At 46.8% G+C, this 13877-nt stretch overlaps 3 protein-coding genes across 31 annotated transcripts in view; 2 read left to right on the top strand and 1 right to left on the bottom strand.

The window, feature by feature from the left end:
• Nucleotides 1-6839, top strand: part of LOC125991743 (ankyrin-3) — a 40258-nt gene extending 33419 nt beyond the window's left edge. For all 29 annotated transcript variants that reach the window (XM_049760091.2, XM_049760096.2, XM_049760094.2 and 26 more), the window contains 10 exons: nucleotides 1196-1270; nucleotides 1978-2109; nucleotides 2184-2327; nucleotides 4750-5266; nucleotides 5338-5434; nucleotides 5506-5646; nucleotides 5832-5915; nucleotides 5987-6139; nucleotides 6548-6593; nucleotides 6692-6839. In XM_049760091.2, coding sequence (XP_049616048.1) covers nucleotides 1196-1270; nucleotides 1978-2109; nucleotides 2184-2327; nucleotides 4750-5266; nucleotides 5338-5434; nucleotides 5506-5646; nucleotides 5832-5915; nucleotides 5987-6139; nucleotides 6548-6568 — 1364 coding nt within the window. In that variant the 3' untranslated portion in view covers nucleotides 6569-6593; nucleotides 6692-6839. The remainder of the gene's footprint in view (nucleotides 1-1195; nucleotides 1271-1977; nucleotides 2110-2183; nucleotides 2328-4749; nucleotides 5267-5337; nucleotides 5435-5505; nucleotides 5647-5831; nucleotides 5916-5986; nucleotides 6140-6547; nucleotides 6594-6691) is intronic.
• A 1769-nt stretch (nucleotides 6840-8608) lies between these two features.
• g6pc1a.2 (glucose-6-phosphatase catalytic subunit 1a, tandem duplicate 2) lies at nucleotides 8609-10417 on the bottom strand. Its single transcript, XM_049760121.2, has 5 exons — nucleotides 10172-10417; nucleotides 9999-10108; nucleotides 9809-9926; nucleotides 9471-9586; nucleotides 8609-9391 (listed from the first exon to the last, which is right to left on the bottom strand). Exons 1-5 carry the CDS (start codon nucleotides 10402-10404, stop codon nucleotides 8886-8888), a joined length of 1083 nt encoding a protein of 360 aa, XP_049616078.1. The 5' UTR covers nucleotides 10405-10417; the 3' UTR covers nucleotides 8609-8885.
• g6pc1a.1 (glucose-6-phosphatase catalytic subunit 1a, tandem duplicate 1) lies at nucleotides 10403-12581 on the top strand. The gene is made up of 5 exons (XM_049760122.2): nucleotides 10403-11463; nucleotides 11527-11636; nucleotides 11732-11837; nucleotides 11910-12025; nucleotides 12085-12581. Exons 1-5 carry the CDS (start codon nucleotides 11246-11248, stop codon nucleotides 12576-12578), a joined length of 1044 nt encoding a protein of 347 aa, XP_049616079.1. The 5' UTR covers nucleotides 10403-11245; the 3' UTR covers nucleotides 12579-12581.
• The last annotated feature ends 1296 nt before the right edge of the window (nucleotides 12582-13877 follow it).

Raw genomic sequence — 13877 nt, 5'->3', positions numbered from 1 at the left:
AATCCAGAGACATATGCAAGTCTAGGTTTTGACAGAATTGATTTTTTTAATCTAAAATCCCAGTAGTGAAAGCCATTGGAGACTCACACGATTAAGATTAACACTCAAGGACATATCGATAGGTTACTTTCTGGACCCAACCATTCCCAAGGAATCTGAACAAAAGTCAGAACCGGGCATCCCCTTCCATTGAAGACCGAGAGAACTGCAGGGACACGTCCTTTTCAGAACCATCTAGACGAGCTTCTAGATGTTTCTGCCCTGCACGCACCGCTAGCTCCACCTGCATCGGCACCACTGGCACCACATCCACACCCTCTGCTAGCGCCCAGAGAGCTGAGGTTGAGCGTCCAAGCGGGAGGAAGAGTAGGCCGACAATCGAGTGGGAGGAGCAGAAGGATGAAGGGAGTGAGCTTGATCACGATTCCCGTCACGGCAAACACGACTAGTTTGTAAACTTTTTGTAAACACCTTGTGTATCTTCTCTTATGCATGTAGCTGTTGTGGGTGCTCTTGTCGTGTAGCGTTCACTTGTTTGTGTCATCCTTGTGTTGTCTGATGAAGCCCTGCACAGGGTGAGTTCTGTTCTTGATATTTTAGTGGAAGGTACGGTCTGGAGTCTTTCTTTTAAGTTGTCAAGGTTTTCAGTTCTCGCCTTCTCAATCAAATACAAAGACGTCAATTTGTCGGATGATTTGTCAGATTGTGTTGGTTTAAGTCTGCTTGCCTGGTCTTGGTGATGTTTGGACTTTTGGGTGCACTACGAAAACAATTCATCGACCCCAACTTGACAATCGGGCACTTTGCGGGAGTTCAGCCTCCTGATGTCAAGCGCCGGCCGGTAGTTGCTTTCGTCAACCGGGGGAATGTTGCCTGATGGTTTGTGATGTGAAACTTAACGACTAACGATATTAGCCGACGTTACACCCTAAGTGCTTTTCTGGCCTCACATGCATGGATTATGCATCGTAATAAATATCACGGGGTGTCTACTCTTGAACTGAAAGTGATTGAGAATAGTTTGGCCAGAAAAGTTGAGCTCAAATTAGTCTTCTTAGTTTTATCCACCAACACTACAACTACTCACCAGAGCGCCTTTGTGTGTCGTCTCATTCTCAGCATTCTCTTTTTGTTAAATTTATTCATCCAGCTGCAATTTCTAATAATTTTTCTGTGCTGCACTGCCCGGTTTTAGGTCCTCAGAGTCCCTGCGAGAGGACGGACCTCCGCATGGCCATTGTCGCTGACCATCTGGGACTCAGCTGGACGGGTGAGTCCACACATGATTCAAGTATTTGCTCTGTGGTGTCTACTGACATCTAGTGGAGGCTTGGTGAAGTAAAAAAAAAATCGACATGTGCTGCAATGGTGTGGTGTCATCATGTGAGGATCTTTACCAGACATGGGCGGGTCAAATTTTATGCAAAAGGGCGTTACTAGACTTTTAAATTGTACAGATGAGCCAGGACATTTTCAGATGTGGAAAAATGGAATTCTAATTTACAAAATAATTAATAGAATAATAAAATGTTAAATATTTTTTCTTATCATTTATTATACATAATAATAATAAATAAAATAAATTAAAGAATAATATGATAATTAAAAAAATAATTAATAGAATAATAAAATGTTAAATATTTTTTCTTATCATTTATTATACTTCAAATTTATAATGTTGACATTAAATCAGGAAAAATGCAATCTGTCATGTTGCACACGAGGCATTCAGGGCGTGGTCTCTGCAGCCCAGCTCAAGTCAGACCACCTGCACTGCAGCATCGGCCCACGCCCCCCCTGTGCATGTGCTCCATCTAGGGCACGCCCGTCTGGCCCGCACTTGTGATCCATTTTTAATGTGCAGTGCCGCAGTCAACAAGTGAACACCATGTTCTCCCCCCCTTGAATTTACTACCAGTCGTGATTTAAGTCGCCATCGAGCTGCTCTGCTGAAAGCTTTTGCCGCATGTGTTTCAGAGCTGGCCCGGGAGCTGGACTTCTCAGTGGAGGAGATCAACTCCATCCGAGTGGAGAACCCAAACTCCCTGACGGCGCAGAGCTTCATGCTGCTAAAAAAATGGGTGCACAGGGACGGTAAAAACGCCACAAGTAAGACAAGGCCGCCGTCATCTGTGTCGTGGTGTCCTAAGTTCTTAAGACCCCTTCTGTCCTCTTCTCTCCAGCGGACACTTTAACGGCGGTGCTGAATAAGATCAATCGCTTGGATATTGTGACTTTGCTGGAAGGGCCCATATTTGACTACGGTAACATTTCAGGCACTCGCTGCTTTGCCGATGATAACGCAGTAATCCCGGATCAGTGCGATGGTAATTTGTTGTCCACCCTAGCTCCTACACTTTTACTCTTTTACGGCCTGATTTACTAAAACCCCCAAAAAACGGCGGGCGCTAAATTGAGTGCTCACACACACTTTTAACAGATAGGGTTAGTCGATAATCTGTTAGCATGCGCAGTCAAGTTAGCGCCCGTTTTTGCATGTGCTAATCTGTAGTAAATCAGGCCTTTTAGTCTATCCATCGCCTTCCCCTTCCTTCACCGCTCCTCACCTGCTCTCTCTCTGCCTCAGCCGGACACGCCCGAATCGTTCCAGCCAATCACGCCGCCGGGTTCAGTCAGCAAAGTTTTTAGCCCAAAAATGGCACTCGAATGTCCACTGCCATGTTTTCTTGTTTCAAAAAAATAAGACAGTCTAGTCTGCTCAATTATATAATTCATATATTATTAAAAAATTGGGCCATGGCCATTATTGGCACAGAAAGTGGAACTTTAGCAAGACAAGAATTGGCGCTCGTTCATAGTGGTTATTAATTTTTTTTAAATATGAATTTCAGTGTTCACAGTGGTGCATGTTGACGATGATTTGATATGACAGAAAATGTATTAATGCATCTTTTTGCTGTGTTCTTTGCTTCTCTGATTGATGAGCATGACTTGTGTATACTCACACCAGTTTTGAGTTTTTAATACGGTAAAACCTTGCCGGTATTCTATTTGCGGCGGGGGTTTACTGTATTATTATTTTTACCAGACATCATTATTTTGCTGGCACTCCCCCCCCCCCCCCCCCCCCCCTGCTACCTTTCTCTCTTCCCTCTGCCGCTGCTTCACTGCCGCCGACACACCACGCGGATGACACGTTTCACGACTCGGCAACTATCGTGGTCCCGCGTGGAGGTCGGAGGTCGGGATGGCGGCAGCGATGAGTTAAAAGACTAACTCCTCAGACTAACTCCGACGTCTTTTCCAACACGCGTTGAAAAGGCGTCGCCGTTTTTTTTTTTTTCCACCTCCTTAGAGTGTGTGAAGACGTCATCTCCTCGCTTCCTCCCAGCTTCATCCTCTCCGATGCCGGCCCTCCTAATCCTCCTCTTCCTCAGACTAACTCCTGCAAAGAATCCCTGAGTCGGCGCCCTTAACCCCCCCCCCCCCCCCCCCCCCCCCCCCCCCCCCCCCCAAGATAAATTCCCGCACTGCACTCGCAATGCACCGACTGCAGAATAGATGCCACACTGCAAATCATTACCAAATTGATTACAGCGACGGTTTTCCTTTACTCATTCTAATCGGTCCTAGTTATTTCACGGCGCTGGTCAATTCCTGTAAATATGTTCGAATTAGTAAACAAACAACAAAAAAGTAATTTATTCCGAAATCAAACTGGTTTAAAAATTACATTACAGTCAATCTTGATCACATGATCAAGTGTTCACCCTTCACTTCCTGTTTGTTTGCTGTCTTTTCATCCTCATTTTAACATTGCTATTCTGTGTCCATTTTTTATTCGTCGTGTTTGTGTGCCGCTTGAAATCAGCTCCCAAACCTCTCAGCTCTCCCACGCTGGCCCCGTGTCCCCAAACGTCTCACGCCGACGTCCCCTCCATTTCTTCTTCCTCTTGCAGTGTCCCTCCCACCACCTCTTTGTTCTTCTCTTCCCCTCCTTCTTCTCCTCCCTCTGTCTTCAGCTTGTCCTCACCCCCCTCCTCCCCGCCTGTCTACCTCCTCCCCGTCGCACCAGTCTTGCCCCACCTGGACGAACTCCCGTACTCCCCCGCGATTCCCTCCTCGCCCTGCAGCCCCCTCCACTGCTCCCCTACCTTCTCTCGTCCTCCTTCTGCCTTCTCTTTCCCTTCGCCTCCTCCCCCTTTCTCCTCATCCCTCTCCTACCCTTCGCCTCCTCACCCTTTCTCCTCCCTCCCTCCTCCCCCTCCTCCACCTCCTCCTCACCCTGTTTCTTCCTCCTCCCCACCCTCCCCCCTCCCTCCTGGCGTGCCACCTCACTTCAAGCGTGACCATTCGGTCCCTGAGGTCTACATCTAGACCCGATTTGCTTATTAACCTAATCCGCCTACTCATCTGGATGCCATTGTGTGCAAATTGGCAAACCCCTTTTATTTATTTTAGTTTTGGGTCACCAGGAAATTTGTTTTCCATGAAAACAACACCTGTTGCAAACTGCCAACAGTTTGGGGGTCACTTAGAAATGTACTTAATTTTTAAGTGAATTTTTTTATCATTCTGGATTATTATTTTATCTTCAGGGGGAAAAAAAGTTTTATTTAAAAAATAAGCACATTTCTAAGTGACATGCATTGTGTGGCTTTTGAACAAGCGCCCCATCATTTCATTACCTCCATCACACTTACCTCCCTTTTTCCATCCCCATCTTCCGACCCTCCCCGCTCCCCCTCCCTCCACGCTAACCCTCCTGTCCTCCTGCCATCCACGCAGGATACCACCAAATAGACGCGGAGCTGCGAACCCCCCCTGAGCTCAACTGCGCTCCCCCCACCCCGCTGTGCCCCGACGACTTTTTCCGCAAAGGCGGCGATGGCGTAGTAGACTCCCCTAGCAGGCCTAGTGACCTCCCCCTGGTGGGCAACCCCCCCTTGGTGCGTGTGGAGGACACCAGCGAGTCGCCCGACAACGACAGGAGGGCGGCTCAGCGGCGAACCATGTTTGAGGGCGCTTACGCCCCCTATGAGAGGCAAGGAGGGCGTCCGGAAGAGGAGGATGAGGAGGATGAGATGACCCAGGAGAGGCTGCAGAGTCTCCTGGAGGACATCAAATTGGAGGAGGAAGGCCTGGAGGACGAGGAGATGACGGAGGAGAAGGTGCATGCCATCCTGGAGCAAGTGCGGCAGGCAGAAAAAGACTTTTGCTCACTTCCAGGCTGGAGCGAAAGCGACGCGGTAGCCGCTGTAGATGAAGCGACGGCGGAGCCCAGCCACGCCGTCGAGGAGGGCAGGTGCGGGCGCTATATGCTAGCTTAGTACTACTGTAACGCTATACTACCTATAACGGTACATCTTTCTCCAGTCCTGATAGTCTGGTCGACTCTTTGGAACAACCAGCTCCGAGCAGCAAGAAAGAAGAAGAGGAGCAAGGAGGCGACCGGTCGGCTCGTAGAGTCCAGGTGACAACTCACACCATATCAGGGAACTCCAAGTGGGGCGCCAATGAACATCTTTAAAATGTCGCTCGTAGTGGGCGCAAAATGTCCAGTGTGAGCATGTCTTTGATGATGATGATGAGGAGGAAGTGGAGGAAGAGTTGGAAGCAGAAGAGTCCAGCTCTGAGGAGACCACTGTAACCACAAGGGTGTTTCGCAGGCGGGTTATATTGAAGGTGTGTGACCTCTACTGTGTGGACCCTCAGGAGGTCATTGTGTCAAGTTTGGACTTTGTGGTCGAATTTGTGTGTGGCATGATTTCAGCTAGTAAGTCAAACCAATTGTCAAAAAGAAATTTGTGTTGGCATGGCAACTAAGAGTCCGGACGCACCTTTCTGACCTTCCCACTCGGCTCCTCCAGGGAGAGGAAGCTCGGAATGTTCCCGGAGAGTCGGTGACAGAGGAGCAGTTCACTGACAGCGACGGCAATCTGGTCACTCGAAAAGTAACAGCTTCGTTTTTTTCACTCCACAGTCACGGACGTCCAAGTTTTCACTCTCCCGTCTACTCACGCAGGTGATCAGAAAGGTGGTGCGCCGCGTGGTTGGCTCAGAGAAAAAGGACGAGGTTGGCGAGGAAGCGGGTGCCGTTGTTGCCGTAGCGCCGAGCGGCGGCGCCGTAGTGGGGAAGGGCAAGAGGCGGGGCAAACGTTCCCGGCAGGGCCACAAGGTTGCCGTGTTCATGACGTAGCTTGTGTGTGTGCTAGTACTTACAATATTGGGTTTTGTACAGTAATGCATTGTTTGTCATGGCCAGTAGGTGGCGACAGATAAGACATTTGTGATATTTTCCACGAGTGGTTTTATTGTATTGTTGTGTGCGTGTGTGTCGAAACATGTAGGTGTCCGTTGTGCTTTTGATGCTAGTAGCGTAGCGTGTTTCTGTTGTGCGTTTTCCTCTTTGAACTCAACTAACATTAGCAATTGCAAAACGTTACCCGCAATAGCAACGTGAGCTTCTAGCTTTTTGTTGGCTTACGTCAAGCCTGACCAAGACAACGATACTAACTTTTCTTCTGTTTTTTTTTGTGCGTCTCTGATTGGACCTCGTCGCTTCCTCCTATCCAATCGGGAACAGGGAAAGAAGAGTCACTCGTAACGGCAGCGTCTCCCAAAGCACCCTGGTAGGTTGGCTAAAAATAATTAATGAATATGCAATTGAAGGGATACAAGTTCTAAGCTGTAATTAAGTTTTTATTTTTTTTTAAATGAACATTTGCAGGTCCGCTGCCAGTGACGTCACCACTCACTCACCCACCACACTCGAGCTTGGAGGGAAAACGAACAAAACGGGTGGCGTCCGGTCATGTACAACAATGGCACGATTTGTTTTTTTTGTTTCTTTACACCCAAGCAGGACTAAACTTTTTCAGTTTGGCATGAACGAGCATGTCGACACACTCGGAGAACCTTTTTCCGGACTGACGGGAGAGACCAAAAAACGGGACGCTCACGGATGCTCTCATCTTGACCAGCGGGACGCCTTACTTGGTCACGTTTCCACCTGGAACCTGGCGGTGTGGTGATGAATTTTTTTTTTTTTTTTTAAAAACACCGGATGAAACAATCGCTTCACAAACTCGTTTATGCACCGATAGGAAGCTTGGACTCGACGAAAAACAAGTGTGTGTGGCAAGGAGACTTCTCTGCTGTGTGTGTGTGTGGACTGCATGTGAGGCCACTGTGTTTTTTTTTTTTTTTTTTTTTTTAATTCATCTTTAATTCTCGCCCCTCGCTTAATCTGAAGCACTGGAACACATTCGGAGCGGCTGCAACAATGAGCACATACTTTGTCTTTGCAATAATGATGATGAGAAAAATAATAACGCAAAGCTTCTTTCTTGCGCTTTTTTTATTATTCGGATTATCCATCCATCCATTTTGCATAGCACGCTCGTTTGGGTAACTGGAGCTTATCAACGCTGACTTTCGGGGAAGTACACCCTGGATCGGTCGCCGGGCACATGTCGACAAGTATTCACACTCACATGGACGATTTCAAGTGTTCAATGAAGCTAACATGCATGTTTCTTTTTGGAATGTGAGAGGAAGAACATGCAAACTTCAGAACTGTGAGGCAGTCACTAGTCCACCGTGCTGCCCGACATGAATTTTTATTTAACTAACACAAAAAGAGATAATCACATTTTTACTTGCATACTCCAAATGTGTACGTCTTTTTACTGGTACTTTAACACTGTTTTAAAAAAACAATCATCTTTACGTTCCTGCGTGAAGCTTTTATTGTTTTTTTTTTTTAAAAACTGCATTCGAAAAGCATCTTTAACCTTCCCTGATGATTGATAAATCGACATGTATGACACCATCACCAACATAGCCTACACTGGATGATCCCGAGACATTATTTAAGCGGAACAAAAATAAATTGTGTTCAAAATGGAAACCTCTGTTGATGATGTGTTTATGCTCATTCTATCCATCGACCTGACCTATATTTATATATGTATATAATATTATTTAAAAAACAAGTCTTAATATGACTGAAAGGGGCAGTGGACCGTTATGTCGCCATCTAGTGGACAGAAGTGGTCATTTTAGCCTACGACTACAGCAGGAGAGTACAAATATTTTCAAAAATAAATGGAGATGATGAAAAGGTTGATGTGGAGTGGCTCACGGATGAGGTCATCAAGTTGAAGGTGAATTAGTTGAAATGAGCAAAATCCACTTATAAAATATGTCCATGCTATATTAACAATATAACATTTATTGCATTTTCCCGACAGGTAGAGAAGGACAAGGCACTTTGCTAAAAGTATGATGTAGACGACAAATTATCCAAGCTGGATCTAGTAGTCTTGAGACTATCTGAGAAAATGTCTGCCTCAAGTAAGTGAAATAATCTAGAATATTGATGACTTGACATATCTATCAATCTTCTATCCATCCGTTATTAAATATTAACCCACGCTTGACCGACGTGCACAAACGTGTGTTTGTCGGTCATTTGGCAAAGCTTCAAGCGAGTAAATATTGTGTGTCTGACTTGCAAAGCGCACAAAATGCGCGGTGACGTACGTGCTGATGTCATAGCAGGAATTCAGGGTTAAAGGTCAGGGATGTTTTGGTGGCTTTTTTTTTAGGCCATCCATTTTGTGTATTGACCCCCTTTCAGGCATTGTTTTCAATATTTTATTAAGAAGAATTAAAAATACTCTGAAATATTCAAAAATACAGCAATATTACATATAGCATATTTAGCAACTTAGCTAAGTGTCTCAAAGCATCATGGGAAGTGTCACCTGCACACGTTCAAATGACCATTTCCTGTTCTTGTCGGCTCCGCCTGGCAATTTTTTTTTTTAAATAATTGCAGTTAGCACCAAGTCTTTTCACAGGAAGAGGTCAGCCTGTGCGTTCTGTTTCGGAAAGTCTTTTTTTTTTAAGCAATTGGCTCACACGGCCTTTTTGCTGTGCAGGCCCAGTGCGCTGTTGACTAGGTAGGGAATGATGCTGATAGTCGCTACGGGCACGGTGGCGCTCTTGCAGAAGGAGAGCAGGTAGTACAGGGCGGCAGTGTGCGTGGGGGGCTTGAAGGAGTCAAAGAGGTGCAGCAGTAGCAGGGAGCCGACAATACAACCGGCCCTGGACACGGAACTGCTGCTACTGCGCTTGGTTTCGGTGTACAGCGGCGAGTGCAGGCCCAAGCCCAGGCCGAAGAGCGTGCCCATGTTGCGCAAGAGGCTAGCGAACGGGGTGCTGTCTAGGTGGACCCACTCAGGTCTGGAGCACCATTTCTGGGCCTTCTCCAGCGTCCACAAGAGGTCTACACCCACAAATCTGAGAAGTAGGTAGAACCCAACGGCGAAGGAGGTCAGGAAAAGTGTCGTGTAGAAGTATTTCTTCATGCTGGCACTGTAGATCCACTGTGTTCTGTTGAAGGCCTCCGCCACAATCATACCTGGATGGAGAGACCAAGTGAGGTTGAGTGAAGGTGAAGAAGAGGAATTTGTATGATTCATTCATGACCTGAGCCATACCTGAGATGACTCCAGCAATGACCTGGTGGGGGAAGTGAGCGGCGATAAAGACCCTAGACAGACAGACGCACACTTGGACTCCCCAGAAGATGGTCCAAAGGATGACCTTCAGGTAGCTGCCACAAAAGAACATCAAGATCATGTAAGTAAAGGATGCTTTACTTTCTGTAGGAACAATCAACGCCATCACTGTTGACTTATCGGGACAACTTCAGCTGCCTGGATGTCAAACGATTCGATACCCAAAGAGTCAATGATCAACCACGTGTTGGGACAGAATGTTCAGTGATAAGCGCAGGCTAGAAAACTGTAAACAAAATGTAGGGTTTAGGATTCACCTATTGTTGGAGGACTTCTTGCCACCGTGTTTCTTCTTACGAGCCGTGATGGCGAGGATGGACGTCACCAATGTGTAGTAGACGTCTGCCGCTCCCATAGCATGACCCGAGGGGCTTCCTGGATAGCCAAAAGGAAAATTAGTTTGTATGGTGACTCTCGTACCAAGTGCCAGTTTGGAGTTTTTCGTACCTGGTCCGGTCTCACAGGTCATGGGGTACTGCTGAATCTCAGGGCGAAGGCTGTTGGTGTAATACGGTGTCTCGTGGACCCACCAGTAGGGCCTCTCCCCAAACAGAATCCTAAAAACGAAAACACGCACTTAATTATTCAAATTCTCTTTAATGGGATTCTTCCTACCTTACCATTTGAACACCAAGTTGAGCCAGTCCCCGATGACAGCCACCCAGATGAGCTTGATGCCCACCGAGGGCCGCAAGTGGAACCAAAGTGGGAAGAAGATGAAGAAAGTGTTCCTGAGGTCTGCTGCCCATGACACCCAAAGGAACAAGCCTTGAGCATCTTGGTAGTTGGTCTGCAGGTAGCGGGTGCTGCTCACCCCAAAACCCTGCATAGCGTCCATGATGGCGTGAATCATCGTTGCAGGCGACGAGTCACTCTTGAGTGTCGCCGGCGGTGACACAGCTGCTTGTTTTTATAGCCGGGGGAGACCACCACCTAGACGCATGCTCATGTTGATCTTTGGACCTTGCACATGTGTAATAAAACACTGAGTCGGAGAGTCTGGCAGCGCTGGCACACAAACACCGGGTTGGGGAGGGGGGGACCAACGATGTCAAAGACAGACTGCAAATTTACCCGAAGTGGCACAATTAACGTTTGTCTCGGAAATTACCCACTGTGAGTCATTTGGACTGTATATTGTTTGACATTTGACCTCATATTCCCCCTTCCTCAAGAACCTACCAGTTATGTAATTGTCTTTTGATGAGCTGGAGTAAATATCTTACTTTCGATGTTGTCGACTTGTAGATTGCATAAGGCCATCAATGATTGCATGACGATAAAGTCTCGATAAAACGGATACTGCTGATTGGTAACACGGAAATAAGTGATAGAAAGGACATCCTCGCAATCAGGTCAGAAGGACAACATCAGCATCATCCGCACAAGAAGGATAAGAAACTTGGCGTCAGTTACTAAGCGGAGAAAATGTTTTCTAGGAAATCCGTGTACGTCGGCTACCGAGTTCTAGAATTATGGATTCCAGCAGAGGAGGTCTAGGGGGGGAAGTGCACGGAGTTAAGGAACCTATCTGGACTGTTCAAAAGGCAAACAAGCCTGTTAGCCTTGAGTAAAGTCCAATGGGGATCTCACACACACAAACCTAATAGAGGCGACGGAGCTGCACGGTGTCCTGACTGACCACTGAAAAGAAGACCCTAGGGAACAAACGTTTCGGGGAAAAGTCTGGTGTCATGGATCTGGTACACAGCTGGGGGGTCGAGCTGGTACTGCACCTGCAGACCAAATACGGCGGCTACAAAGGCCTTTTTAATTTTGCTTCCACCGTGGCTGACCTGCACACGACCTTCTTCTTTTTCTTCCCCATCTGGTTCCATCTGCGGCGGGACATGGGGGTCCGGCTCATCTGGGTGGCTGTCATCGGTGATTGGATCAACCTGGTCCTTAAATGGTAACGCTCAGATAAGAAGTTGAGTAAGAATTGTTTTGGGGTTCAAATTTTTTTCTATGACAGGGTTCTTTTTGGAGAGAGACCATATTGGTGGGTTCATGAGACCGACTTCTATGGGGCAAGAGGGGCCCCTTTGCTGCAACAGTTCCCAATTACATGTGAAACTGGACCAGGTAGACCTTCTCATTGTGATCTGGTTAACCTCATGATTGTATCACGTTTGACTCGCTTCCAAAGTTCAGTCCTACTCAAGTCAATACAATTGCAGGAAGTCCTTCTGGTCACGCAATGGGTGCCGCGGGGGTCTGGTATGTCATGGTGACGGCCATACTCAACATTGCGGCGAAGAAACGATGTCTACCGTCACTGTACAAGTGAGTTACGACAATATGGTCGTTGGTTTGTCAGTTGTCGGCTGTTGGTACTCCCCCTGTCATTTCTGGCAGATTCCTGCGTTTGGTTCTATGGGTCGTCATGGGTCTGGTGGTGTTGGTAGTTTGCATGTCCAGGGTCTACATGGCAGCCCACTTCCCGCACCAGGTCCTCGCCGGGCTGGTCACAGGTTAGTCGGCCGTATTGGTATAATTCGGAAGAGTCTGAAAGTGTCTTGTCATTTGTCAGGCATTATGGTGGCCGAGGTCATGTCAAAGGTGAAATGGATCTACAGAGCCAGGTTCAGGACGTACGCCATCACCACCCTCTTCTTGACCTTCTTTGCTGTGGGCTTCTACCTGCTGCTTAAAGCTCTTGGTGTGGACCTTCTGTGGACCATAGAGAAGGCCCAAAGGTGGTGCTCCAGGGCTGAATGGGTGCACATGGACAGCACGCCGTTCGCCAGCCTCCTTCGAAACATGGGCAGCCTTTTGGGTCTTGGACTGGGCCTGCACTGGCTGCCTCCGCTCGGCACCTCAGGTGCTTTCAAGACAGGGTGCGTTGTCGTCTCTCTAGGGCTGCTTGGGTTTTTGGACTCATGGACATTTTCCTCTGAGAACCTTGTGGCTTTCTACTGCTTGTCCTTCGGTAAGAGCGCAGTTGCACTTTTAATACCGACCGCGTTGGCCCCACGGGCGCTCCGCTGGATCGTCACAAAAGGTGCAAGCAGTAAAAAGTTGTGATCAGTGGGATTGATTTTTGTGTTGTGCATGGGACCTTTTGGCTAATGCTAGTGTGTTAGCATGGAAAATGTAGTCCAGTTTTGTTGTTTTGCTAAGAGTTATTGTCTTGTATACACATGCCGGATGCTTCAAAATAGTTTGGATTTAAAGTACAAGCTAGGCATTAGCTAATTGGCTATATGCTAAGCGCTTCATTATAGTTAGAGAATCTCAAATGGTCAGGGGCGTGCAGAGGGAGGGACCAATGGGGCGGCGGGACTAACGGGGTGGCGGGATCAATGCCCCCCGGAGCTCTCAAAAATATAAATACCAGTAGTCAAGTTAGCGTCACGCTAAGCGATTGTCTTTGCTATTTCATTTGTTTCCTATCTTAAGCTTCCTTTTGTATTGATTCTTTTAAGTACTCAACTCAAATGGCAGTGTCCTCGTTCTATTTTTGCTCCCCAGCTTTTTTTAGCTTGCCAGTCACTGTTTGGATTAAAAAAAAAAAAAAAAGTCATTAGCTTACTAATGAGAGCTACCCGTAATAGCACATTTGTTTTTTTTTCCACGGGACACTTTGCACTGATACTGATTAATTGCGCACATTAAACATTAACCCAAGCATGCGTCGCTCACTCGGCCGGCCGACATAGTGACACCGCCTCCATCATACGGCCACGTGGGGTCATGAAGCACAGAGTGTCTTAAATGACATGTGCTTTAAGAAGTCAATTAAATGTGTCAATTCATCATTTTATGGTCAATTCCTATTTAAATTATTAATCAGTTTGTGACTCCATTTAAAATCTGCAGAATTTTGTCCGCTAACTCTAATTACAATTAAAAAAGTAGCAAAGTTTACTAAGGTACATGTTGCTACATGTTGTACAAGGTTCGAGGAGAGCATCACGTGTATGACATAATAACCTTGTGACATTCCGCCGCCGGCGAATCCCGATCCTTTTTTGCGGCCGTCTTATCTACGAGCCGTGTCGTAATAGTTACGTCAACATATACCAAGACCGCAATGAAAGAAAGGCGGCAAAGAATGACGAGCGAGCGTTAGCAAGGTTGCACAAGTTGTTTTTACCAAGCGTGGCTTGTTTTCACACGTTATCTTATCTCAGGGGGAAAACAACATGTATTAAATGTGCTTTTCCTCAAATATTATTGTCCAATGTTGACTAAGAGCTCTCAGAAAAAAATCCATATTCTTACTTTATCAATTGACATCGTCACAAGTGTGTGGATAAGAGCTGATGTAAAAAGTCTGAGTCGAATTTTCTCAAATTGATTATTCACCACGGCATAGTATGA

This window comes from Syngnathus scovelli, chromosome 21, assembly GCF_024217435.2.
Source record: "Syngnathus scovelli strain Florida chromosome 21, RoL_Ssco_1.2, whole genome shotgun sequence".
Taxonomy (NCBI): Eukaryota; Metazoa; Chordata; class Actinopteri; order Syngnathiformes; family Syngnathidae; genus Syngnathus; species Syngnathus scovelli.
Note: the sequence above shows the minus strand (reverse complement) of the source record. Positions and strands in the feature narration are given on the sequence as shown.